A 25789-nucleotide genomic window follows, 5' to 3' on the forward strand; every position below is an offset into this window, starting at 1 on the left:
GCAGGATGAATACAGAGAGGTTTGGAGAGACTTACATCAACTGATGCTGAGTGAAATGAATAGAACCAGAAGATCGCTGTACACTTCAATGCTGTATGAAGATGTATTCTGATGGAAGTGGATATCTTCAACATAAAGAAGATCTAACTCACTTCCAGTTGATCAATGATGGACAGAAACAACTACACCCAGAGAAGGAACACTGGAAAGTGAATGTAAATTGTTAGCACTACTGTCTATCTACCCAGGTTACTTATACCTTCGGAATCCAATACTTAATGTGCAACAAGAAAATTGGATTTGCACACATATATTGTATCTAGGTTATACTGTAACACATGTAAAATGTATGGGATTGCCTGTCATCTAGGGGAGGGAGAAGAGGGAAGGAGGGGATAATTTGGAAAAATGAATACAAGGGATAATGTTGTAAAACAAAATAAAATGCACTTTTCTACTCCTCCCTTTTTTTTTTTTGGCAGGGGTGACCATAGGTGTGAAATATTGAATATAATTTCAGACATTATTGATCTGTTCGTTAGTTTTGAAAAATTGCTTTCCTTCCCTTTTCCAGACCAATCTTTTTTATTCTGATAGTTCACTGATGGTGTGTTAGAGTGGGGAGAAAATATTTGGAAATGAAGGGGATTTGTTTAAGAAAGAAAAAGGAATGAGAGCATTATGAAATGAAAAATGGATAATTTTGATCACATTTAATAAAAAAAGGTTTTGTATAAACAAAAGAAATGGAACTAAGATTAGAAAGAAAGCTGAAGAACAATTTTTACAGCCAATATTTCTGATAAAGGGTTCATTTTTTAAATATAGAGGAATTAATCAAATTTATAAAAATACAAATAATTTCCCAATTGATAAATGATCAAAGAATATGAAGACAGCTTTCTGATGAAGAAATTAAAGTTATCTATAGTCACAGAAAAAAAAATCACTATTAATTTGAGAAATTCAAATTAAAACAATTCTGAGGTACTACTTAATATCTTCCAGATGAGCTAATATGACAGAAAAGTAAAGTGATAAATGTTTGAAAAAAATGTAGTAAAATTGAAACACTGAAAACATGATTGGTTGAGTTGGAAACTAGTTTAACTATTCTGGAGAACAATTGGAACTATGCCCAAAAGACTATAAAATTGTATATTCTTTGACCAAGCAACACTCCTACTAGGTTTGTATCCAAAAGAGATCATAAAAAGGGAAAAGGACCAGTATGTACAAAAATATTTACAGCAATTCTTTTTTTTGTGGTGGCAAAGAATTGGAAATTGAGGGATGTCCATCAATTGGAGAATGGCTGAACTAGTCATGGGATATGAATATAGTGCAATGAATAGGTAGATTTTAGAAAAATCTGGAAAAACTTAAATGAACTGATGCTGTTCAAGTGAGCAGAACCATGGAACACTGTACACAATGATAGCAACATAATGCAATGATCAATTATAATAAATTTGGCTCTTGCAGTAACCCTAGACAATTCCAAAGACTCATGATGGAAAATGCTGACCACCTCCAGAAAAATTATTATGGAGTCTGAATGCAGATTAAAGCATATCATTTTCACTTTTTCTTTCTTGTGTTTTTTTCCTTTTGTTGAGTCTTTTTTCACAACATAACCAATGTGGAAATGATGCATTTGTGTATATATAAAACCTATATCTGATTGCTTGCTACCTGGGGGAGAAATGAAAGAAGGGAGAAAAATTCAAAGTTCAAAATTTTACCAAGATGAATGTTGAAATCTATCTTTACATGCAATTGGGGGAAAGTACTATTAAATTGCAAAAAAGAAAAGAAAAAAGAAAAGCTTCCTCTTCTTCTCTATGATTAAATATTAAAAGAGTGAGTAGCTTAATGTCAAAATTAATGACCAATGTCAATTTCTGAGAAATCCTGCCTCTGTTCTTTATGGCCCAGATACTGGCAGACAGTAGCTTAATATAAAATATCAGGAATACAACTTCTGGTAAGAGGCAATAGGGAGCTGGGAGAGAAGATAAGGGAGAAGCAGAGGTAGAAGAGAGATAAGTGAGAGATGGTGGAGTGAGAAAATCTTCAAAAATCTGAAGTCTGGAGACCCAGGAAAAAGAACTGCACATCCTTGGAAAAGCCCATTTAAGTACAGAGTTCAGTTTTGCTTTATTTTTGCTACTTCCTAGTTGTCTTTCTTCCTCTTATCTCCTTGCTGCCTTCTACACAGAATCTTCAAGGCTCATCTGGATCTCCTGTTGTGGGATGTTCTCTCCTATCTAAACATCACCTTTCTTTCTCTTTTTTTAAATTAAAGCTTTTTATTTTTTAAAACATATGTATGGACAATTTTTCAACATTGACCTTGTCTTCCAACTCCCCCCTTACCCACATTTTACCCTAGATGACAAGTAGTCCAATTTATGGTAAACATCATCACCTATCTTTCAAAATCCAACTCAAGTGTCACTTCATTCAGGAAACTTTCCTTGACCATGGCAGCCTGCAATGATCTTATGCTTTATTGCACCAAGCTGAGACATTTTAACATACACTTGCTCTCTAGTTTGCTAACTAAGCATCTATTTTGTGCAATATATTGCATTTGTAATTGTCTTGCACTGTTAAATTGATCCACACGTATCAGTCTTATCGCCATTGCTAGATTTCTTTATTCACTACTTTATTTTTTACTTCACTTTGTTCTTCCTTTGTGTCCACAGGGCTTTGCTTCCTGCTCTGAGTGTTTCACTGAAAGACTTATTGCACTGGGAATAGAGTGCTTAGCTAGGGGAGAGAGTGGTCAGAAAAGGTAATGGAAGACCATCACTGGAAGGAGATGGTGCAATGGGGAAAGGACTATGACACTGGGCAAAATGGGATGACTGAACTAGATGGCTTTGGATGTCTCTAGCTCAGTGATCTTGAATCTTCCTTCCATTATTCTTGGGTCTTTTTAGCAGACTGCCCAAAGATACACCACATGTTGAAGAGTGAGCTTGGCTCAGGGTTAAGAGTTACCAGATAGAATTTAAATGTAGAACTCCTTCAATCTATTTATTTTTACAAATGGGAAAATGGAGGCAAAAAGTAAGATGACTTGCTGAATCTAAAGCTGATATTCATTCATTTCACTAGGACTCCCATTGTCCTGTGACTCCACATTTTTGAGGTACTTTAAGACCTAATTCTTAAGACAAGAACACTTCCCACCAGGCTAGATTTTCTGCTAGATACCCTCTTGAACATATGCAACTACTAAATTAATATTTAATACTAAAATAATGCTGAGGGATGGGGGGGTAAAAGATAAGAGACCAAAAAAAAAAAAAAAAAAGCAGATTTGTTCATCCTGGACTCCAAGTTAGACAATGTATGTTTGGGTTTTTTCTTTTGATAATGACCAGCTAGGTGATATTTCCTATTATTTTACTTTCTGGGCTTCAATTTTCTCATCTATAAAAAGGGAATAACAACTTACACTGCTTATCTCATAGGTTTGCCAGGATAGTATTTTATAAACCATAAACAATTAGATTGGAGGCGTTATTGGTGATGGTATTAAGAACTTAGGTTACTTTTCTTCAGCATCAGTAGGGCTACAACCAAGAAGTCAGTTACTTTGTTTTTCTTCAGCAAGGTGATCCCTTGCCTAATGACTGATGTGGAAAAAAGCATGTGATTTTACAAGGGGAGATTTTAATTGTACATCAAACATTAATTACAACTTTAATATAAAATGTTGGTTATTAAAAGCAGCAACTTGGAACCATAAATCTTTTTTAAAGGTGCACAAGAGTGTCTTTACAGGATCTATTACAACTAATGAATACCCTCAGGAGTCCAATGAGAATTCCAAAGTTGGGTCCAGCCCCTTTAAAGGGCTGAAGGAGGCTTCTGTGTGTCCAGGCCAGGACCCAAGAGACTCCCAGAGGTGGGAAGTGCACTTGTCAGTTGAGTAGAGTCCCTTAGTGGGAGATTTTTAACCACCCACATTTGGCGACTTGGGGGGGGAGGCCCAAAGTATGGGACGATGTCTACACATCTGGAACAGCTGCACAATTTTCTCCCCAGATCACTTGGCTCTTGGGATTGCCAGGGAATTGTATTGTGAACAGCTAGGAACTGATGCCCATCCTTCCCATACTTTTAGTTACTCCTTTATCCCACAATTCAAAGGCAACCCTAGCCAGAGAGTGAGGGGATAATACCTTTAAAAGGTTACCTGTCCTAAGGTCCCAGCTTGACCAGTGTCCTCAGTGACAGTGTAGGACCCAGCTCAGAGCTGAGTCATTCTTAGGTAGGGCCTGGAACCAACTAAAGGAGGCCCATTTACTCCACCACCACCTCCCACCTCAGAACCCCCACAGAACTTTCAAACAGCCCTATAGAACACCCTGCTCCTTCACCCAAGTATCTTAAAGGAACCATTAGCTCAGTCTAGAGCTGGAGCTAGGTTCCATTTAAGTGGGTATTTGCTTTAATTGGTGAATGCCTGCTGAGTCAGTTGGGAGAAGCTTCTACTCTAGACACATGGCTAGTTTCTTGGGGTGCAAAGACCACTTAGCAGTATCTGAGTGGACACTCACAAAGGCTGGAGTCATGACTACTCAGAGAATACAATTTTTCTGGTTGAAGGGGAAAGTAAGTGGAATGTTGGCACTTTTATTTTGGAGGGGATTAGTGGGGTAGGGAATTCAATTTGAAAGGCACTGTCAGTTCTGAGGTTTGCAAGTATCAATTTAAGTCCCTCACTGGGACCATAAATGCTCTTTATAAGGCATGAAGACAGAGAATAAGGCTTGGGGTCTAGTAAGGTAAAATAATGGAACTATCTTAAGACCACTTAAACACTTGTTTGGCCACTTTCCATTGCTGTCCTTCATTCCATCCCTGACCTTGAAGTTTTCCAAGGCCAGCCCCATTTAGAGACATAAGTCTACATAAGTGCTTCAGACCCTGCTTCCCATCTCCACCCCCAATTTCCCCAAACAGAATTTGGTAGAGCTGATGAGCATTCTATGCTATGAAGAGCAACGTGCAGCTATTTTTCTTTCTCTGTGGATTGTTTTTGATTATTCTTAAAAGCAGCAACATCAGGAAGTTCCCACTTTCCTCCAACATGAGTGATTCCTCTTCTGGGGAGAAGTGTGGGGAAGAGGTAGACAGGAAGCCTCCAGCTTGGTTACAGCTTTTTTTTTTTTTGTGGTAGCGGCTTTCTTCAAGACACTTTCTCAGTCTCAGGAGGCTTATTTATTTCCCACCCTCACTCCCCATTCCTTATCCCCTCAAATCTCAAGAGCCTGCAAGAACTAGGTTTCCTGGGAAAATGATTGTCAAAGTTTCAGGGGAGGGGAATATCTTATCTGGATGAAGTGTATGTAGCCAGCCCTACTGTCACCTTTAGGCTATTAGCTTGACATCCATTGGATCGCTGGGAGGGTTCCATACACAAACATACAATCGATCCAGAAAGTTGTAGAGAACAGAGAGCATACTGCCTTTGAAGTCAGAAGATATGGGTTCAAACCCCAGCTCTGGTTCTTACTATTTTTGTAATGTTGAGCAAGTCATACTTAGCAGAAGATTTAGAAACAGAAGGGAACAGAAGGCTCAGAGAGATTTCATGACTTACCCAAGATCACACAGAATATAAATAATAGATACAGGATTCAAACCTGTATCATATAGCTAAAAGCTGGAAGGAACCCGAGAGGCCATGCAATTTCATTTTACTGCTGAAGAAACTGAGGTCAAGAGGTCTTTGAGATCTAGGAGTTGTCCCAGAAAAGGCTGTGATTAATGAACCCATCTGACTGCCGCAAGGAAGGAGGGAATCTGAGTAGGATCCCAGGAAGGGAAGAAGCTGGGTTTGGGACACTGCCTTTGGTCAAGTAATTGTCTTTCCCCTTTCCTTGATCCAGGGCTCCCAATTTAAAAAGCCCTTAGTGAGCAAGTGATTTCTATCTCAGTTTCACAGCAAAGTTTGGGGAGAAAAAAGGGAAGTTTTAATTATGTAAAGAGCGAAATAGACATTCTTCAAAGTTAAATGCCATTCCATTAAGGTCAAAAATAAATACAACGGAAAGAAATAACTCCGTTGTTCATTTTGGGTAGGTATAGTGGGGATGCAAGCCTCTCATTCAATAGAGGAATTCCTCCATTCCACAAGTTGGACAATACGAGATTGCATTGGTGTCTTTCTCCTACCTATTTTCAATCCCATCTTTACTCCAATAATGGAATCCATATTCATACTAGGTGGAGGGACATAGGCAGTGAAAATACAGTTGCAGGAGAGAGTTAGCAGGAGGGTCTCCTTCAAAGATGAACTCCCTCCTCCCTGCCTCCCTTGTAATTCCCCACTGTGCTAAGGCACTCTGATACCACAAGAACATTTTGCCCAAGCTCAGAAAAGGGCATGTAGCAGCTGCCCTCTGAATATATTTAGTTACTAAAATAATATAGCTTGGGAGAAGGTGGAGAGATGAGATGGAGAGGAATAGATAAGGAAAGACAGACAAAAAAAAAAAAGACAAAGGCAGACACATCACAGAATAGAAATACCTGGACATAGGTAAAGACAAAGATGCAGAAAAAAATATGGACAGATATTAAGAAAGAGTAAAAAAGAAGACAAAAACACAAGAGGCAGAGAAATCTTTTTTAAAAAGACACAAAAAGGAGAGAATATGAGAAGAGAGAAGTCAGTCCTAGCTAGGAGCTCAGTCAAACACTATGGGAGCTTCTGCTCCAGGGGTTTTATCTTGGCCTTCAAAAAGGCATGGAATCCAGAGCTGAGCATCAAATATATTCCCATCTCCCTTGAAACCCCTGGGGATAGAGAGAAGCCCAAGAGCTTAGAAGGCCCCTGGGATAGACTTCCCTCTTCTCTCCTTTGGTTAACAAGACTCTAAAGACTGTCTTCATGCTCTTCCCCCCCATCTCCAACATTGGGTTAATAAGGGGTAGTCCCCTCCCATTCCACCAGGTACTGGACCTTTCCTTCAGGGGTCACCCTTCGAGCAAGGACTTGGTACTTTTCACCACATGCCAGCCGCCCAGCTGCACCAAAATAGTTAGTGATGGAGGACTTGAGGTGAGAAAGGGAGGAATCGTCCTCACTGATGCTCTCAAAAGTGTGGCTATCAATGCCATCATCGGGTCTCTCAGGGCCCGAGCCCCCTTCAGCACTGCTGTCTGAGGTGCAGCGCCCACCAGGCTCTGCTGCCCGTCGCTTCGCCCCTAAGGATGTGTATGCTTTGGCTGCCAACTTCCTCTTCCGGCTGCCCACAGTTCGCCTGTCCAGGAGGGGCAGAAGGTGATGATGGGACTTCTAAATGGGGAGCTGGGTAAATCAAACTGGGGTGTGGAGGGTTATGACTGAGTAGTTGAGGGGCACATAATGCAAACTTACTCCATTTAGAAGCCAAGCCTGTTTAACCACTGCCCACCCCACAAGACATTTAGCCCCACCCTGGGACTTCTTGTTTGTCCTTTGTTCTAGAAGAGGATGTGACAGCAGGAAAGTGGTACCATAACATGCAAGTGAACTGGACTGAAGGGAGGGATGTCTATTAAAGTATTAGGGAAGGACAGGACCTTAGAGCAGAGAATATTAGAATAGAGAGAGCCCAGATCCATGGAATCAGTGCTAGGGTAAAGCCAGGGCTTGGGACCATTGCCAGAGTGGCTCCTCATGTTGCTCACCTGGACTCATAGGACAGGCTGGTAGAGGCTGAGCCAGACGTGCTGGCAGCGTCAGTGGAGTCCACATCTGAGAAAAAGGTTTGGCCTGAGCTGGCACTGAAAGAGAGAAGGGGGAGAGAGGTAACACTGTTCTTCCAAGCAAGAGCTTAACTCTTTCAGGTTAGCCAGACCACGGCAGCTGGGGCATGCCCCAACTAGATTATAGAACATTATATCCAGAATCACTCAGGAAACATAATTTAGGCATCTTTAAAGATCATCTTGTCCATCTTCATCTTCTTACAGAAGGGAAGGCTGAACCCTACTGAGAGGAACTGACTAGCCAAAAATCATAAATTAGCAAGTCTTCTAACTCCCAAATCTTGTGTGGCTTCTGTAACTCCAATTTACCTCCCTCTTCTCCACTGAAACAGTTACTCCTCCCCGCCCCTTACCTCCACCCCTTATAGAAACATGACAGTGGAAAAAACACATGATTTGGAAAGAGAAGACCTAGAATTTCAGCATTGCCTCTTGTCGGCTGTGTGACATTGGCAGGTCACATTCCTTTACAGCCTTTAGTGTTCTCATCTTTAGAATGAGGACATGAGACTAGGTAATCTTCCAGTTTCCTTCCAGCTCTAAATCCTTTGATCTTTAGCTCCCTGTTTTTTGCAAGGACACTGGGAACACCTTCCCTTCCTCTCTACTGTCTCCACTACCATCTGGTGCACTCAAAACTAGGAAATGGGGATTAGCCTCAATTACCTTTTTAAACTCTGAATCTCATCTAGAGTGAAATCAAATATGCTGGCCAGGTGGTGATTGGTGCTCCAGGCTGAGGTGAAGTCACTCTAAGGGCACAGAAGATAAACAAAGTCACTGAATTTCTGGCATATAGTCTATACCCTTCCCCTACCCTCTTTCAGAAAGCCTTCCTCTTCTCTTCCAACCCTCCCCCCTCCAAAAAGACCTGTCAGAGCCCTGAACACCAATAGTGGCATAAACCCTAGGAGGGCAGGAAGCATATCCTCATCATCTCTTGCATGCTCTGAAATGCCTAGATTAGGGCTGAGGCTCTGGTCTCAGTTCCCTCATCTGCAAATCAAGGAATACTATTCCCCATCTCATTGGGTTATTGCAGAGAAAAGCATGTTGTAAACTTTAAAAATACTGGAGAAATGTGAGTTCTTACTGTGGCCAGTACTTAGTATAGGACTGGCTCGAGCTATTTTTGTTTGTGAAAAGGTTAGACTTTGAGTCAGAAAACACAAGTTCAAATCCTATCATTCAGTAGCTCTGTGACCTTGGGCATCCTGAGATCTGAGTTTTCTTATCTCTAATGGGATTACTACCCTGGAATACTGTGATAGGCTTTTTGTAAAATTGCTATAGAAACATGGGGCTCTTAGTTGCCCTCCAATGACCTTTCCCAGATAAACTTATCATGTTTCCTCTGAGGCTGTAGCACCACAGGGGCAGAGACCCTATCTTCAGCCTCTTTATCTCTCTACGGGAACTAGAGACCAGATTTAAGGAACCGGGTTCTGCATTTAACAGGCAGAGACTGTTTGTTAAATAGATGAGCAGCTCTCAGAGACAAAGTACCAGATTAAGAATGGAAGAGACTTTTTTAGGGAGATTAAATATCTTGACTGTCACAAAAATATAAGTAGCAGAGACAGTACTTGAATCCAAGTCCAGGTCCCTTTCTCCTACATACTTGAAGAAGGTCAGGAGCTCCCTAGTTGCTCAATAATTCTCTTAATATCGTGACCCAATAGCCCCTTAAGGCCAGGAGCATTCCAAGTTCCTCTCAGAGTGGGCAAACCTAGCCTGCTCATCACTGTTATTTTCCCCCACCCAATCTAACTTTGACTTAATAGGCCTCTAGGAATGCACAGGACCACTTGGTCTCCAGGTGCCCTGTCCTCTGAAATTGGTAGGGGAAGATGATGTCCTGTTCCTTAAGTCTGGTCCCTGGTCGTGAATGCCAGAGTTCAGGGATAGCATTAGAGGTAACTTGTTCTGAAAACGATACAGTGGAAAGAGCCCCGGCTTGGTTTATATGCCAGACTGTCAATGGTCCACTAGGTGACCTTGTATATATTATTTACCTTCTCTAGGCTTCCATTTCTTCATCCACATAATATGAATAATAATTCTTGTCATACTTCTCAGACATACTTTCAGAATTAAGAGTTCAAATAGTCCTAAATAGTTAGTCCATTTAGTCAAAAATGCTCATTTTATGGATGAGGAAATCAAAGTTTAGAGAGAGGAAGTGGTTTGCTTGGTCTATGGTATCAACGAGTGGCAGAGTCAGAATTTTAACTCAGGCCTTCTGACTGCATATCCCTGTCTCTTTTTATATCACTGTACAAGTTTTTATGAGGATCTAATGAGTGATTGATGTGTATGTGTTTGGAGAAGTATGGAGCACTGTATAAATGGAGGGGGCTTTATTCTTACCAAAGGTACTGGAATTTTTTCCCATAAAGGACAAGTTATATATGGCCACCAAAATTAGGATGGGAGGAAGAGAAGGCATATTCCTTTTTTAATAAAATTTTGCTGGTTTGTACAGACCCAGAGAAGTAAAAGTGTGGAGAGTAAGACAGACAGTGAGAAACTAACACTGGGAATAGCATCTTCCAACAAAAATTTTGATCTTTTTCTTCTAACAACTCGCCTTTTCTGCTGTTCATGAGGCATCGAACTGTGGACACAGAAAAGGGAGAAAGAGAAAGAGTGTGTCAGCCTCCCCTCTCTTCCCCATCATCTTGGGGAAGAGGGGAAAGGAATGGGAGTCTAATGGGGGGATACTGAGCAACTGGACATCCAAGAAAGAGGAGGCCAGGGCAGAGATCCAGCTCTTCACATACTGTAGGGAGAAGGGAGTACTAGCCAGAAGGGGACAGGGCTAAGGCCATGGAGAAGGGAAGGAATCAGGACTTGGGTCACTGGTGGGGATAAGGGGTGAAGGGCTGGGATTACAAGATTTTAGCAGTGGGAAAGGATGGGAGCATGGCACTATGGAAGGTTGGAGTCATGGAGATGCTGTGATTAGAAGGGTAAGAGAAAACAACGACTGGCATCAGGATCAGAGGTATGTGGAAAATAGGGACTAACAGGGGTCATGAGAAAGTTTGGAACATAGGGATTAAAGGGACTAAGAAGCTCTTAAAATTCTGACACAACTAGGATGAGGACTGAGGTCATGGTGCAGGGGCAGAGGCCAGGATGAAAGAACCAGGGCTGGGGAGAGAGGGGAAGTTCAGTGCTACTGTACTTCCCTGTCTTCTCAGGCTGAGATCTCAGGGCAGAAATGCCAAGTCACTGCTGCAGCTCCAGCCCCCAGGGCCTGTGTGGGGAGCCCTACCAAGGCACTGACCTATGCTTAGTTTGGTACTTGCTCTTCCCTCTCTTCTGTAGGTCAGAGGAAGTGCCGCCATTTTCCTTCAGAGCCACCACTTTGTCTGGCAGTAGTTTACCAGGTGGGTTGGGAGGGACTCTGATCCTTAGTCGGAAGATACATTTCTTCTTCTTGATCTCCTTGCCACAGAGAAACCTAATACAACATATGAAATATAACCAGCATTTCTTTAAGCACCTACTAGGTTTATAAAACTATTCTCTAAGGCAAATGGATGGGGGTTGAAGGTAGGGAAGAAGGAGGGAAGGGAATGGGGGAAAAGAGTGGGCAAAGAGCCTAGGAAATGCTTCAGGGCTTATCACAGTTTCTTATCTCTGGGGTCACATGTTAGGTTCTAGTCTAGCCCCAAACATACTCTGGTCCAGAAAGATATAATATACTTAATGAACTATAAAAAGCATGAGGTAGTCTCAAGTTCCCAGGTAACTGGGGATTGCATTACTTTTCATTGTTCTTTCTCTTCCACTCTTTCAATTCAGGAATAAAATAGAACAAATATTTTTTTAAGGATCACTCTGTATATAGAACAGGGTTTCCAACCTGGGTTCTATGAACTTATTAAAAAAAAAATCTTGATAATTACATTTCAAAAGGATTTTATGTTTTATTTTATGCATTAAAAAAAAAATACTGTTCTGAGGAGTCTGCAGGATTTTCTAGTCTGCCAAAAAAAAAAGACCATGACAAAAAAATGTTAAGATTCTTTGCCTTAGAATATTATGGATAAAAGACAAATAAAAGAACTAGAATACATTATGGAATGCAAAATGGATAATTTTGATTATATTAAGTTAAAAAGGTTTTGTACAAATAAAACCAATACAGACAAGATTAGAAGGGAAGCAGTAAACTTTTTATATCCAAAGGTTCTTAAATTGTGGATTACGTCTCCATAAGTGGCCAAGTAACTGAATATGTGGGTCATGAAAAATTTGGCAATGGTAAAAGGCATCAAATATTTTGCCAAGATTTAATTCTTAATGTAAGAATAAACAAGTACATCCATCTCATTAGTATGAAAATTTGCTTTTATCTTTTATAAATGGTAAAATTATACATATGTGCCAAGGAATCTTTTAAAATATTTAATGTAATTTTGAAATTTAATTTTATTTAAATTTAAAAATTTCTTTAGGATTTATTATCTACAAATGTTTGATTTGCATACCTATTTTATAGATATATAAAACTAATAGTATTAATATTTCTTACTTTATGTCTTTGTTACATTTTCCTTATTAGAAAGTATACTTCTTGATGGCAGGGATTATCTAATTTCTCATCTTTGTATCCCCAGTATCTTAGACATAGTAGGCAATTTTTTTTTTTTTTTGAAAAACTGATTGATATTACTAAACTACCTGCCTCCTCAGGCTAGAATCTTCCCAGAAGATTTTGAGGTTAAATAATATTGTCTTAGGCAGCTCCAGAAACAAAACAAGTGCATAAGGAAACTGGTATCACTGCCTTCACTCTTCCACTCATCTAATGTTCACTTTGTTACATTTATCAAGAATTTGAGCTCTATCCTAGAGAGCAGAAAGGAGAAAAAGCTGTGCCCTTTAAACAGACTAGAACACTCAGAATGTAAGGAGGACTGAAGGATTGGAGATAAGCATTTACAATGCACCAAGTATTGTGCTAAAAGTAAGAGAAACAAATCAAGATAATATAAATAAAGCCATAGATTTAGGATTGGAAGGACCTTAGAGATCATCTAGTCTAACCATGCCATTTTGCAGATGTGTAAGCAAAGGCCTAGAGAGTTTAAATGATAAGAAAAGAATTTGTGCAAATAAAAGAACTAGAGTATGTTATGGAATGCAAAATGGATAATTTTGATTATATTAAGTTAAAAAGTTTTTGTACAAATAAAACCAATGCAGACAAGATTAGAAGGGAAGCAGTAAACTTTTTATATCCAAAGGTTCTGATAAAGGCCTCATTTCTAAAATATATAGAGAATTACTTCAAATTTATAAGAATATAAGCCATCCTCCAATTAATAAATGGTCAAAGGATATGAAGAGACAATTTTCAGATGAAGAATTTAAAACCATTTCTGGTCATATGAAAAAATGCTCTAAATCATTATTGATAAGAGATGCAAATTAAGACAACTCTGAGGTACCACCTTATACCTCTCAGATTGGCTAAGGAAAAGATAATGATGAAAGTTGGAGGGGATGTGGGAAAACTGGGACACTGATGCATTGTTAGAGATTGTTTAAGTGACTTGTCTAATGTCAGAGATATACAAGGGGCCATGACTAGAATTCTAACCCAGGTTCTTGGACTACAAATCCACTGATCTTTCCACCGGGCCATGCTGCCTCCCAAAGGCCAAAAGATGTTATACGGGCCCCAAGTACAATCTATGTGTCTTGTAGTCCCAAGGGCAGAGATAGAACTAAAGGGGTGAAGTTCCATAAAATGTGGGTCCACCATGAGGAAGCATATGAAGGCACCTGGCTGCCTCCTGATGCCGTGGATTCCTCCTCCCTACAAGTGTCTGCTCAAAGGCTGAATGGCTCATCTGAAGTCTTGTGCACTTTAGCATCAGTCAGGAAGCTGGATTAGATAAATTCCAGGATCCCATGATTATAAGAATCAAGGTCCGATTGGGAAAAAAGGCCTGGTATGATGAAGAAAAAACTAGACAAAGTCAGAACTGGGCTGGGTGCTTATTATCTGTCACTTGTGTGACAGCAGGCAAATTACTTAATCTCTCTAAGCCTCAGTTTGCCAACCTGTAAAATGAGGACATTAATGGTATTTGTTATAGCTAATAGACCAAGAGCTGTTTAAACAAAGTACTTTGTAAACCTGAAAAAGTATACTTCGTGATTTTGAAGGATCACTCTTGCCTACTGTAAGCAGATGCTTAAGAAATAGTAGTTGATTGAATGATCTGTGATTTTACTATTATGGATACTTCCAACTATAATTAGCATATAATTAAATTTACATAGTTTTACATGGTACTTTACAAATATCTTTTTTGATCCTCATCATAACCCTGAAAGGGAAGTGCTATTATTATTGGTAATTTACAGATGAGGAAACTGAGGCAAACAGAAATTAAGTGACAACTAAGAAACATCTGAAATTAAATTTTGAATTCAGTCTTTATGACTCCAGGTGTTCCATCCACTAGATAGAATTCTATCCACTATATCACATTACTGTCAATAGAAATCACAATTCATATGTGTCTTCTGATCCTTATTCATGATATATTTATAGACATTCCACCCAGTTGGACTTGGTTTGGGGAAAGGAAACATGGACTCTAACTTTCCTAATGTAGTTTCAAGAAAACATACAAGCTGCCCACTATCCCTTATTCTTGCCACACTTCCTGATTGCATTGTCTTCCTAATGGCACCTTTCCACTGCTTGCCTAACTCCTGGCTGTGCAGAAGGTTCAAATTGCTCAGGTTTAACATGTGCCTTTCCACTTACAATCTTCTGTACAACCCTCAGCTGAATTTCTCCAAAGCCTGTAACGTCCCATGACTTGCAGCCCTAGAGCATCACTGAAATGGACATTAAAAAGCTGACCCTTTGTTTCAGGGAGAAGCTCAGGTCGCTAAAAGCACTGCTGAATGATTCAGCCTGCTCCCTTTTAGACCTCACCCACCAATGAGGATTGTTGTTCAGAAAATGCTACAGACATGTGAATTATCATCATTATCGTCTACAAAAAGAAGAGTTAGGCCCTAAATGATATCTGAGTAATCTCAGAACATTCTCCATGGTCCAAGGTCTTTTTTTAGTTTTCACATTCTATTTCCCTGAGATCATTGTGGACTTTGAATTTATATAGTCAGAAAGGAGGGCATTTTTGTTGGCATGGAGTGTTCTAGAAGACTTGGGTAGGAAGGAGGGAGAGACACAGCATGATCAAAAGTGGGGAGGTAGGACAAAAGAGCCCCTGGGTTAGAGGAGCCCAGACATTGGGATCTGAACTCAGCCATCTTTCTGTCTCTCCAAGTCCTGTGCCCGGCTCACCTGCTTTTGTAGCTGTTCAGTGCATTAAGGAGATGGGGTCCTCGCTCTGTCACTGGGGTACTGGTCAGCTGAGGAAGGAATTGAATTACACATTAAGCATCTACTAAGTGTCAGGCATTGCTCTAGGTGCTAGGGACACAAAGGCAAAAATTAAACAATAATGGACCATAAGGAGAAGTGTGAGCTTTAGCCTTCAGCTAACTGCAAAGTCTCTGGACCAGGGTCAGGCTGTTTGTCCTCCACTGCTTCAAGCAGCCTCCCTACACACCACCCCAGCCTCAACTTTTAGGCAAGCTCAGGGTTCCTGGAATACTTTAAACTAGGGAGGACTTTCTAGCCTCCCTCAGGGTTTTGGTCAACAAAAACAGTGTCTTTTGTCAGACACAGCACCAAAAAGGGGAGAGAAGTTGGGCTTCCGGAGATCAGAATCTGAGTCCTAAGTTCTGCATTTGGTATCAGTGCAGTGCAGACTTCAGATAAGTCACTGCCTCCCTTGGAGCTTCAATGTCCCAATCTGTGAAAATGGGGCGACTGGGCTCTCTAGGCTTTAATGTCTAAGAGCTGTGACCTTCTGTCTGTAAAACAGGGCCAACGATCTTTGCTTCCTTTATGCTACACAGCTGCTTGGAGGATCCAATTGGATTACAACGAATTTTGGAAAATACTAAGAAGATGTAATTTTAAGTATTTAATCCAGGATTTCAAGTCAAGAGACCTGAGCTGAAGTGCTGGCTCAGCTGTGTGGACCTGAGCAAATCACTGAGCCCCTCTGAGCCCAGCAACAGTGTGAGGATCAATGGCAAATTCCCAAATATTTCATGTGTCTCAAAACTAATTAAAAGATGGAAGAACATAATAGGCTATTATCAAAATGTTATTCACAGTTTCACCAGTAGAGAGCAGCATTGCCTCAGTATTCCCCCAGAACTCATAGATCTCAAACTAAAGCAGTCAGTTCCCCGAACTGCCCAAATTCTACTTGGCTTGCCCCCTTTCCCCTTCCCTTTCCATTCCTAACTTTCCCACAGATCACTAGAGTTCTAGCCAGGCGGAGATGGGTTAGCAGGCCCATTTTCTGAAAATGGCACCATCATTAACAGTCTTTTGGATTTTACACCTTTTTTTTCAGTTAAACTTACAATGGAAAGAATCTTGGACTAAGAATTTGAGATTTGGTTCTAGTGAGCTTTGTGATTTTGCTAGTCAGGTCCCCTTAATGGGCTTCAGCTTCTTTCTTTTATGAGCTGGTTGGAAAAGATGTTCTTTTATATCTCTGACATTTTCTCTCCTTAGGTCTATCCATCTTCAGCAAACTGATTCCCAGCATTAATTTTATTTCCTTCTTTATTCTCTGTCCCCATCACAGTCATTGCCTGCCTTCTCTTTCCCATCCCCCCAGCCCCAGTACCTTGCCAAGCTGAAGGAGATCCCAATGGTGATTGACAAAGGCTAGGATTTCTTCAAAATCAAAATATTTCTTTTTGCTTTGTACCCCCAAGTTATAGAGGGCAAGGTGAACAACATCCACCCTGAGGATAGAAGGAAAAGGTTTAGAACTGACGTATTCTAGGCCTTCTGCCTCACTCCTAGAGAGACTGGGAGAAATGTTTCATGCTCTACACCTAGTTTGGTTAATAGGAGCATCATAGCTGGATTAGGGGCTTACAATGAAGAGGGTCAAATATGGGGACAAGTGGAAAAGAACAAATTATATATTTTTTTCTGGGAGGGACAAAACCAAATTGATCCAAGAAGGGCCAAGACTCTCAAGTTATAAGAACAATAATAGCTGGCATTGGGAGGTTAAGTACTATTATTATCCCTACTTTATAAGTGAGGAAACTGAGGCAAAGAAGGACAAAAGATGAGGCCTCCCCAACTTCACCCTACTCTCACCATCTTAGAGGTAGCCTCTTAATATATTCTGGACCCTGGTTACACACCGAGCAGAAGAACACATAGAACCTGCAAGAAAAAGGGAGAGAAGGGGTCAGGGACAGCTGAGAAAGCTCTGAGTAGCAGAACTGGGCATCCAAGAATGACTCAGTCCTCTCTGACTTGGAATACTCTCCTTCCTCATCTCTACTGCCTAGCTTTCTTTAAGTCTCATCTAAAGTCCTACCTTCTGTCAGAAGTAGACCTCCTCAATCTTAGTATTCTCCCTCTAAGACAGACAAGCCACAATATATTCTGTATAAAATTGATACGTATATAGTTAATGGTATGCTGTCTTCCACATGAGATTGAGTTCCTTGAGGGAAGTGATTGTTTTTTCCTCCTTTTTTGAATTCCCAGCACTTAGCATGTGCCTGGCACACAGTAGGCACTTGATACATACCAGTTAACTGACTGGTTCTTCAAAATCCTTCAGTTTATCCTCTGCTTCATGTTTCTGAAAGTCCCTGAGTTTCTGAGCATTTGGTGCGCAGTTTCAGGGGTGCCCAGAAATCCAGTCAATGCCCTCATAGACTTTTGAGACGAGAAGGCTGGAGTTAATTTAAATGGACTTGGATGGATAAAAGGGAAAAGGCAGAGTGGTCTTCCTCTGGAAACTTCACCATGATATACTCAAGGAGTCAAGAAATCCTATGCATTAACTTAATGGCCCTCCTCACAGTCAGCTCTCACTCAGTCTCTGAGATTAAATGCCAGTTTCTGATATTAAATTAAATAAACATGAACATTAAAACACTGGGCGCTGAGTAGGGACACAAAGAGATTAGTCCATGTTTAGTGATGCAACACGACAAATAATCACACAAAAAGATAATCACCCACATATACCGAGAATTAGATATGCATATATATAGCACAGCACAGACACACACACACACAAAGTACAAACAGAAATAAACACATACAATATGTGAGAAAAGCAAAGGGAGTTGCATACATAGACATAAGAGTCCAGATAATGAAGCATACAAAATTTAAATGAGGGCACATTTATCACACATAGTCTCAGTGGGGCAAGCAGAGATCACTTAAGAAAAATGTACCTGTCTCCAAACATCATGGGCTCATTCAAGCACTGGGTACAGGCCTCATGAAACCATTGCCTACACCTGTAACACTGAAGCATTCTTAGGTACCATCTAGGAAGAGAAGAAGCCCATGTCAGCTTTAGCTTTTTAGCTTTTTCCCTCTAAAATAAATTGAGATTGGGAGAGGGGAATAGGAAGGAAGGAAGGAAAAGCGAGGCTGTGAGGGCAGGAAAAACCTTCTTTCCTTCTTCCTCTCCTTCCTTTTCTTAATCTCTTCTTTTTGGGGTAATACACGCCCAACCTATACTGGAAAACTTTTGTACCTAAAATTCATATCAAAGAGATACATATCCATAGGAATAGCCAAAGCAATTTTCTTAAAAGGATAATAATGACTGTTACAAGCTAATACCTTAACTGGCTGTATGCTTTTAAAAATCATTTTTCATTTCATCTTATTTTCATGATACCCCTAGGAGCTAGGTAGGGCAAGTATTGTTAGCCCCATTTGATAGATGGGTAAACAGACACCCAGAAAAAGGAACTGAATTGCCTAGAGTCACAGAATGAGTAGTAGAGCAAGTTCTACAATCCATATTTCTTCATCTTCAATCTTTTTCATTTTTCTTCTGTAGAGGTTAGAATATGATCTGAAGTTTGAAACTGCAGTGTCTTGTGAGGTAAGGTTTCTAGGGGTTTAATCTGGATTTTCCATTTGTGCTTTGTACCAGTCCCACACAAGCTGCTACTTAACAAGGGAAACAACACAAACTGAAATCATATAATGCTTTAAGACTCCCTTGGTTTATTCTGGATCACTTGAGCCTCACAAGACTATAAGGAGATGCTTTAGGTATTAATGATCATTATCCTTATTTTATAAATGAAGAAACGAGGTTCAGAAGTGATTTGTCAATGTGCACACAATTAGGGTCAGAAATAGGATTCAAACTCAGTTCTGCCTTATTTTAGATTCCTACATCCTAGACATTCTACCTCTTCAGTACAGACCTCTCTTATATCTGTGAATGATCAATTAATGCTTATTAGATTCATTTGTTAAATTTTCTTCTTCAACAACTAGTTCTAGTTATCCTATCCTTGCAGAGCTAAGGTCTACAGAGATAAATCCCATTCCCATTTCTCTCCAACCATGAAAAAAACCTAACTTGGAAAAAGAGCCAGCAAGGTCTGATGGGGAGAAAAGAGAGCCTGGAAATGCCCCTGGTCTTGTTCTCCAAGCACAGACACAGACTGGTCCACTGTCCTTTCCCTTGGTCAAACCCTGCCATCTTTCTGTTCCAGATGTTCGTTAGTTTTCTATTGATCTGGTCTTCCTGTTCCTTATGTCACAAGGTTTGTAAACCTGCTTCTGTCTTTGACCCAACCTAGTTGTTCTTCTCTGTGGATAGTCTAGCTTAGCAGGGATTATTCAGGAGAGGGTCCCGCCAGGACAAAGAACAGTAGAACCTCCTGGGATGTCAGCCATCATTAGCCACTAATCTTTGGGGCCAACACCTGTAATGCAGGCTCAGCCAAGTAATGCTTTTGGCCAGTCTTCTCCACGGTCCCCTCCCCGCTCCCAAGAACCCAGCTTTCCTGACCGGGAAGATGGCCAGGCCCTTACTCTCCAGGACCTCCGCAGTAGCAGTAACACTGCTGCTGGTTGGTCCGATGCGGGGAGTCCCAGTCTAGCTCTTCAGGCTTGTAGGAGAGTACCATTTTCACGGCTTGCAAGGTCTTGGCAATGGCTCCCTTCTTCAGCGCTCCACCTTTCTGGGGAGAGGAGGAGGAGAAGGCATGCAAGTCATTCCAAGGGCTCCAGGAGGTTCTGAGAGAACCCAGAGCCTCCCTAGCAGGGTGTCAACGGCCAACATGTGGAACGGTCAGTCGCTGGACAGTCAGGTACCAAACATTTGTAAGGATTTTGCCATGTGACAGATACTGCCGAGGGCTGGGAAAGTGCCGAAAGGCAAAGACCAGGTCCCTGCCCTCAAAAGCTCACATTCTAATGGAGGAGAAAACATGCAAACAACTGTGAGCATGCAATGGGAGGTAGTCTCAGAGGGAGGGCACTAGCAGTTGGGAAAACCAGGAAAAGCATCCTGCAGAGGATGGTGTAGTCCAGCCATCTGTGGGCACCACATTCATAAGAAACTACACAGCACTAGGGATCTCCTGCATGAACATAGGTCCATGGATAACCACAATGTGGCCAATGACTGGCAGCTGGAATGGGCCAGACATTCCTCACCCACAAAAGGAGTCTCTGATTCCAAGGACAGATGGTCTGGGAGGGGGATGCTAAGAATCAGACTTAGATCTGAGGGCTCACCCGCACAGCCAGAGCGAAGATGCAGCGGCGGCAGAACCAGGGTGTTAGCAGAGGCCCTTCGGTGCTGCTTGCAATGGGGATATGGCATTGCTGATGGTAACCTGTGGCGGGGGGCAAATACAGAAGGTGACCTCAGGGAAATAATGCAGAAGCTTGCAGCTCCTCGTGGAGGGAAGTCCCCATTCTGGGAGGGGAAGCTCCAGATGCCCAAATCTGGGGCTTCTCTCAACATAAGGCAAGAATTACTCATCCCACCCCATTTCTGAGCAGTGGGTAAGCAGCTTTCTTCCAAGAGGAGGAAAATTAAGTCAATGGTTATCTCCTCCTTATCCATACTTCCTCCTGTGTGCTGCCCTCCCAAACACCTCCCCCAGCACAGATTTACACAATCCCTTTGTACTCACATGTGCACATACACATACACTCATATACATAATCTCATGTGCATATACACACGGAGTCACCAGACTGTGTCTAGGTGTTCTTTCTCATTCCTCAGACTTAACACCCTCTCCAGGTCTAGCTGAGGAAAGCCTCGTTCTTAAAAAACTGGGGTTTTGAGGGATCTGGCTACTACTTGGGTGACACCTTCTGCTTAAGAGCAGCCAGCCACAGAGAATGGCAAGGGAAGAACCAACTTATGCCCTAGCTCTTGCTTGGGGCAGCAGACGTGAGGCTGAGTTCCTCTTTCTTAAGTAACATCGGCAGGTTGGCCACAGCTTTCAATACCTTCCAGAGGAGAGGATGTGGGACCATGTTGCCAGGCTGATAGCAGGACTCTTGGAGGGGCAGGTCTTGCCCTGGGGCCTCAGCACGGGGGCCCTATTTGGTGAGTTGGAGGTTTTACCCCAAAAGGAAAAGCAGGAGCAAATGAGCAGAACTAACCATGGCAGCCTCGGTCGTACATGAGGCAGATCTAGGTATCAAAGGGACACTGAATCCTTGTCTCTGACACTTATTTACTGTGTGACCTAAGGATGATTTACCTTTTAACTTCAAGTTCCTTCTTTGTAGAATGGGAAAATACGTGCACTACCTCCTCGGCAGGACTGCCCAGAGAAAAGTGTTTTATACACTATAGAAATGTGACGTTTATCATTTTGTCAACTTTTTTCACCCTTCATCTCCTTCTTCAAATCCTTTTCTGCCTTCCCCTTCAGGGGTAGAGTCATCAATTGTGATGGTGCACATTTATGTAGCCACTTAAGGCTTACAGAGCTCTGTTCTCACAATAGTATTGTGAGACAGTAATGCTGATATTATTAGAACCATTTTACATACGAGGAAACTAAGGTTCAAAGATGGGCTTTAACATGCCTTGGGTTGAACATCTACTAAATGTTCCCCATTCTGTGCTAGGCAACTGCCCAGCAAAGGCAAGGTCAAGTGTGAACTAGGAGTCTTGGGACAAAGTTGGAAAAGAATGGCAGAGCCATAGGGAGAGCTGCTTCTACCCTGAACAAAGGCAGATTTGACCTCAGTCTGATCCCAGCACTGTCACTCACCAAGACCACACTTTCCACAGATGAGAATCTCATTCAGGGGTCCAGATGTTTTTCCCAGACAGATGTTGCATTTGGGCTCTTCGCCTGGAACACCAGCTAGAAGAGAAAATAACAGTGAAGAGTCAGGAAATGAAGGACAAAGCCTCTCCCCTCTATGTTCCAAGGGACCTTAAAAGACGAAATGTTAGAGCAAATTCTAATTTAGGGACTTAGAGATGATTGGATATAACCAGCATGGAACAGTAGAAAGGATTGACTCAGATTCCCTGAGTTTTTAATCCCCTTTCTACCATTACTACCTGTGTGTCCTTAGGGCTAATCATTAAACCCCTCTGGACCTCAGTTTCCTCCTCCTTAAAATGGGGGGCGGGGTCAGAACAGATGGCCTCTAAGGTCCTTTCCAACTCTTAAATTTATTGTCTCTGTTCAGGTTAAAAAAGTTATTCTAAGCGTATTTCTTGTGCAAATACTGGAATTACAAAGAGAAAAATGAAGCAGACCAGTATCAGCATTTAGTTTTTCACCTGCAAAATGAAATGAATGTAAGTGTTAGAGAAATGGAAGGGACTGGTTCAGGTCACATAACTTATAAATAGCAGAGCCAGGACTAGAAATAAAGTCAACTGGCTCCAAGTCATCACATCCCCGGTTAGCTTTCACAGTGGAAGAATGAACACTCATTTGTTCATCTAACGGTAAGCCCAGGCCTGAGACAATAAGGAAGGCAAGAGGAGACTGGCCCTCTGCCAGGAAGCTAGGGAATTTTAAGACCCCCAGTGAGCTGAGAATCTTTTCAGGAGGATATGAGTCAAGATTCCTTCAGATTCTGAGGGCATTACGCTATGTTTACTGATCTGCTGGTTCCTATAAATTGCTAACTATAAAAGCAACTCAGGGAAAATACCCTAATTTCTTCATTATTAGGGTGAACTAGATCATCTCTAAGATCTTTTCTATTTCTAAATCCTGTGATTCTTTAAGCAACTACTAGAGATCTGGCTTGTTGTCCCAGGCCTACCATTAAATAGTTTATTTATTTATTTATTTTTACAATTTTTGGGGGGGAGAGAGAGACAACTGGGAATTAAACAATTTACCCAAGAGCACATAATTAGTGTTAAGTGAGATATTACTCAACTCCAGAAAAAAAATCTTTATTTCCAGTCCTTGACTCTACCCCTTCTATACCATCCTACCCTACCAAAGTTTTTGCCTTTAAAAAAAAAATCCACAAAAGTATTGTCCAAATTATCTTGAAATTTTGCCTTTCTTTTAACTTCAGTTTTTTTTATTTGTATAATGAAAGAATTGGACTAGATTATGTATAAGATTTCCTCTAGTTCCAAAAACTACAGTCATATGAAGAGAACAATACTTTTTTAGTCTGTCTTTTTTTTCCCCCAGAGCTGAGTAACATTTGTTTCTTAGGGAGAATATAAAGCCCATGTTCTCATGGAACAGGGTATCTGTTCTGACTGGACCTTCTAAAAACTAGTCTGTAGGAGTAACTAGATGGTGTGATGGATAGAGCACTGGCCCTGAAATCAGGAGAACCTGAGTTTAAATCCACTCATACACTTAACAGTTACTAATTGTGCGCTCTTGGGTAAGCTGTTTAACTCTAATTGTCTCACCCTCCCCCCAAAAAAAATTGCAAAAAATTAAATAAAAACTAACTTGTGGCTCAGGTTCAGTTTATTTTATTTTGCTTTGGTCCTAATTAGGAGGTATTGTCTTCTAATTGTATGGAAGTCATACAATTCTCAGGGTGATAGTGAGTGGCTAGCTAGGAACAGAATGGGCTAGAACAAAGAGATCTGACTGAGGAATCAGGGTATTGGGGTTGATGATAGAGAGCTACATCTGGAGTGAGAAGTACTACTTAAGATTAAATTTTACCTCAGACACTTACTAGTTTTAGTGTGAACCTCAGCAAGTCATTTAACCCTGTTTGCCTTAGTTTCCTCATCTGTAAAATGAACTGGAGAAGGAAATGGCAACTACTCCAATATCTTTGCCAAGAAAACTCCAAATGGGATCATGACATGGCTGAAAAATGACTCAACAACAAGGTCTGTCTCTAGCTCTCACTTGCCTTCTCCTTGGATAACTTATTCCTCTTCAAGTTTCAATTTTCTCCACTGAAAAATAGAAGGAATCATAGAATCCAATCTAGAGAGAATCTCAATGAGAATTTATTCTAACTCTTACATTTACGAAGAGAGAATCAAGAGAGAACTGACATTCAAGATTACATAAGTAATTACACACATAAAGTGGTAAGTTGTAGACCAAGAATTCAAATCTAGATCTTCTGAATTTCATATCTAAGGCTTTTTCTATGTCACCCCTATGAGGATTGGAAGAGCTCCTTTTTTGGATTCTTTCCTGTCTTAACATTCTGTCTATATTCAGACTTCATGCACCTTGAGTAATATCAGACAATATCTGAATTAAAGGATTTTTGCTACATTCTTTCTTCCCATTCCTACCATCTAGATCCCCAATGGAAGACTAAATTGTCAAGTTATATGGTGTATGGATCCTCTTCATGGTGAACTGAATTAATAATTAGCACTCAGCAAGTACATGATGAATGAATGAATGAATGAATGAATGAATGAATGAATGAATGAAGGATGAGCTCTATGTGCCTCAGTGAAGTTGATCAGTTCTTCCAGCCTAAAATTGACAAAGCCCATGACTACTTCCTTTTCAACACTATTGCTCCCTATGAAATGAGGATGTATCTCACTCAGAATTCCTATCTAGTCATCCATCTTTTCTTCTCCTCCTTCTAACTCCAAATTCCTTGATGATACTAAAAGGATTATTATCATTATTTTTACTACTATATCATGCTTAGCACTAAGCCTTAGTTTGCTCAACCTGTAAAGGAGAGAAGGGTGATGATGGATTAGATGTTTAAGATTCCTTCTGGCTATACCTTTATATGTTTTATGATTCTGAAACCTAAAGAACCTAGGGATTAAACAAGGTATCAAGCTGGGAGGAAATAGGCAAAGAACACATGGAAGAGAGAAATCCTAGTGAAAATCCTAGGAAATCTATCCAGAAAGGAAGTCCAGGTACTATGACCCAAGCTTTCAGGTTACTCACCATGTTGGATATCCTTCCATAAGACCCAGTACTTGGAATTATCTTCAAAAGTCACGAGGCAGCTTTGCTTGGAACTGCTGACCTATGGTTAGAAAGGGGACTAGAAGTGAGGGCCCTCACCCATCAGATTTAGCCCCAAGCAAAACTGTCAAGTACACCCAAGGTGCTCTTGGGTCATCTTCTGCTTTCACACTTGGCCTTATGATGCCGATAATGATGTCTGGATTTGTGATTTCACTGGCAGAGGGACCTTGATTTATAAAATTTCCTCTAATACAGATTGAGACTCTTCTTTTATTTATAATATTAGAGACTTTTGCCTGGAATACTGACTGGTTAAATGAAGCCCATGGCTACACAGCTGGTATGAATGAGAGGCAATATTTGAATCCAGATCTCCCTGAGCCCTTTAATAATAGTAACTTATATGTATTTAACTCCTCGTGATGATCTCTAAGAGGTTATGACCTGGCCCAATGTCAAAGAGTTAGAAATCAGCAGAAATGGTTTTAGAATCCCAGAAGGATTCAAGTCTTTTCCTAGCTCTGGATTCATCAAAGCTTGCCCTTCCTAAATGACCAGGTTTGGATAATCCTCTTCTTTTTTTCTCCTTTCTCTGAATATGTCCTGCGGATGTCCCATCCCTTCAGGCTCATGCTCTTCATCAGGACCCATCAGAGAAAGACTGATCCAAAGAGGCAATTATCTGACAACT

The 25789-nt window shown here is 40.9% G+C and overlaps 1 protein-coding gene across 2 annotated transcripts in view; it reads right to left on the reverse strand.

Moving 5' to 3' along the window:
- Positions 1-5976: 5976 nt before the first annotated feature.
- Positions 5977-25789, reverse strand: part of PHF19 (PHD finger protein 19) — a 29286-nt gene continuing 9473 nt past the window's right edge. Inside the window, exons 3-15 of one of the 2 annotated variants that reach the window (XM_074292924.1) lie at positions 25075-25156; positions 21955-22050; positions 20450-20550; positions 19742-19890; positions 18130-18225; positions 17027-17095; positions 16539-16659; positions 15131-15198; positions 11075-11251; positions 10318-10399; positions 8449-8534; positions 7702-7797; positions 5977-7292 (exon numbers count right to left, since the gene is read on the reverse strand). In XM_074292924.1, the coding sequence (XP_074149025.1) occupies positions 6950-7292; positions 7702-7797; positions 8449-8534; positions 10318-10399; positions 11075-11251; positions 15131-15198; positions 16539-16659; positions 17027-17095; positions 18130-18225; positions 19742-19890; positions 20450-20550; positions 21955-22050; positions 25075-25156 (1566 nt within the window). In that variant the 3' untranslated portion in view covers positions 5977-6949. Of the gene's footprint in view, positions 7293-7701; positions 7798-8448; positions 8535-10317; positions 10400-11074; positions 11252-15130; positions 15199-16538; positions 16660-17026; positions 17096-18129; positions 18226-19741; positions 19891-20449; positions 20551-21435; positions 21584-21954; positions 22051-25074; positions 25157-25789 lie in introns of those variants that run through there. The other variant, XM_074292926.1, reaches the window with a different exon arrangement.

Source organism: Sminthopsis crassicaudata, chromosome 2, assembly GCF_048593235.1.
Source record: "Sminthopsis crassicaudata isolate SCR6 chromosome 2, ASM4859323v1, whole genome shotgun sequence".
Classification (NCBI taxonomy): Eukaryota; Metazoa; Chordata; class Mammalia; order Dasyuromorphia; family Dasyuridae; genus Sminthopsis; species Sminthopsis crassicaudata.